The 2,704-nt window shown below is 36.1% G+C and overlaps 1 protein-coding gene across 1 annotated transcript in view; it reads left to right on the forward strand.

The window, feature by feature from the left end:
- The window catches only part of LOC108976676 (G-protein coupled receptor Mth2-like), a 3,959-nt gene extending 2,825 nt beyond the window's left edge, over positions 1 to 1,134 (forward strand). Inside the window, 4 exon segments of the mRNA XM_018945922.1 lie at positions 127 to 315; positions 398 to 649; positions 710 to 881; positions 948 to 1,134. Of these exon segments, the coding sequence (XP_018801467.1) occupies positions 127 to 315; positions 398 to 649; positions 710 to 881; positions 948 to 1,134 (800 nt within the window).
- The last annotated feature ends 1,570 nt before the right edge of the window (positions 1,135 to 2,704 follow it).

A 2,704-nucleotide genomic window follows, 5' to 3' on the forward strand; every position in this document is an offset into this window, starting at 1 on the left:
TGAAATCTCGATTATCACTTTATCATGCGAGAGTATAAAATGTTCGGTGACACCCGAACTTAGCCCTTCCTTACTTGTTTTCTTTAATTTCTCTTATAATTATTTTATTATATTTTCTCCACACAGTGATGTTGGTTTCCTTGCCATTTTTATTTTTTACCATACTGATCTATCGGGCCATACCGGAGCTATATAAAAATCTATACAACAAATGCTTAGTTTGCTATCTGTTCGCGCTGGCAATTGCCAGTACGATGATGATTCTGGTCAATTTGAGAACGAAGGATTACAGTCCCGTTGCATGTAGTATAATTGGTGAGTGTCTTTTTATGGATTTGATTTAAGTTTTCAATTTACTTTCATACCAACATATTTATATACGTTTCTTGTATATTAGGTTCAGTCGCTTATTACTTTTACCTGGGCGCTTTCTTCTGGCTCAATAGCATTTGTTACGATATTTGGGCCACATTTTCTGGATACTTCACCGTTGCATCACAACAAGCGACACGTACACTTTTTCGCAAGTACTCACTCTACGCTTGGGGAGTGCCATTGTTGATGACTGTTGTTACCATGACATTACAGTTTTCTGATATAGATAATCGATACAAATCGGGTATCGGTTATTCCTATTGTTGGCTGAAAAGTAAGACAATTCATATTGCAATAATTGATTATCTTTAATTTCATTTCTTCTTACTTAAAGCCGATGATTGGTCAGCTATGATGTATTTTCATGGACCCTGTTTATTGCTCATCGCCGTTAATACAGTGATGTTTTGTTTAACTGTGCATAAGATCTATAGCGATAGCCAAGAAATTAAGGGCGTCTCACGCAGCATGAACTGCACAAGGCACAGGAAATCACATGAGCATAGGTGAGTGGTTTGGTACGATATATGTAAATGCGAAAATACACTATTATACGCTATCATTTCTGCTAGTGCTTGACTATTCTTGCGTTTGTTTATTGTAATGGGTGTCAGTTGGATTTTGGAAATGTTCGGCTATATAATGGGCCCAAATCCGTTTTTCCAGGTGGCCGATTTCTTCAACGCATCCCAAGGCTTGATTATATTCACGCTCTTTATTTTGAAGAAATCCACACTGCTGCTAATTAAAAAAAGGTAATGTTATATTGTAATTCATTTTTCTAAATTGTGTTTGCGAAGTAACAGGATGCGAATCTGATTGCGACAACTTCAATTGACGATTCTAATTTAATTCTATCATTCATATGTCGGGTCGAAGTAGCCGAAATGAAACCTTGCTTTTTATTCGGCCATGAACTGTACCATTCGGCAGCACATCTCAAAGCATTTTTTCTTTTTTTTTTGCGTTTAGACACAAATTTTAAAACCTCTCATCCTAATCGATAATGCGTTTCTAAAATTTGAAAATGAAATGATTTGAAAAATTTTTCAAAGAAAAACCTGTTGAGAACTCAAAGATCATTAAAGTGGGGTTCGCAAGATTATCATATACTATACTTTCATGTGATGGATAATAGGTGGAGTGTTCGTGTAGTTAATAATAATAATTATATTTATTTATTTATTTATTGAAAAATTTAACTTGTTTCTTTCTTAGCATAACCACATCGGAATGCAAGATGATCATGTGCCTAAGACGAAAATTCAACCAATCGCCCGATGTCAATTAGAAAAATTCAAACACATCTTTTATATATGCCATAAAGTATTTGTAATACTAATTGTTTCAAAATGATATTTCTTTTTGAAATAAATGAAGGTTTAAAACATCTTACCATATATATGTACGGCTAAAATCTCATATATAGAGTTGGTTTCTGCGGCAAGTCATATAATAAACAATAGTCACGAGTAAGTTTCCACGAATGGACTAGAGACGATCGATCTCGAAAGATTGTAGTATTTACAAGGAAGGATATACTACGTATATGCATCATATAGTCCTGGAGGATTACACTGCCAGCGATCATCAGTACATTTCTTGCACGATCGATACCGGAACACGAAAGTGGAACATTTCGAAACTAAATATTTCGAAATGAATATTCGCAATAGACGACTAAGACACATTTAACAGCGCTCCTTAATTACAAGAAAAATTGTCGAGCACAATGCTTAATATTACAAAAGCCTGCTAAAGGCTTCCCCCAGCAAACATAAAGCATCAGTTTACTGATAGACTGAAAATATCACCCACCTCAGACGCACATGCCTCCGCCTACATGAGAACAGAGGGCGCAGAGGGGCCGCATTCCAAGAGGCCGAGCAATTCAGAGCAGCAAACAAAGAGCTTAAGCAAGCCATCGACGATGGCAAAGAGAAAAAATACCCCTAGGGCTCTGATTCCTAACTACGTCAGAGCTGTGGTACGAAGCTATCTTAGTAACACTAAACTGGGGTACCAAACTAGAGAGGAAACACGACAAATGGCGTCACGTCAGGTGCAACTTAAGGTTCCATACTAGGTCCAGACCTGTGGAAGGGTGGGCGACAATTCCTTAGAGGGGGGTTTTCAGTGGCCGGCAAGTGTCCCATACCGTTGCTGATGCGATAGCACTCATGTTGCTGAAAGCAGTTTCCACCCCGTCACTCGAAAAAACAAAAAAAAAAAAAAAAAAAAAAAAAAAAAAAAAAAAAAAAAAAAAAAAAAAAAAAAAAATAAAAAAGAAAAAAAAAAAAAAAAAAAAAAACCTTAAGCTTAATGAAAA

The sequence above is a fragment of the Bactrocera latifrons genome, unplaced genomic scaffold (assembly GCF_001853355.1).
Source record: "Bactrocera latifrons isolate USDA-ARS-PBARC rearing strain unplaced genomic scaffold, ASM185335v1 scaffold_8, whole genome shotgun sequence".
NCBI lineage: Eukaryota > Metazoa > Arthropoda > Insecta > Diptera > Tephritidae > Bactrocera > Bactrocera latifrons.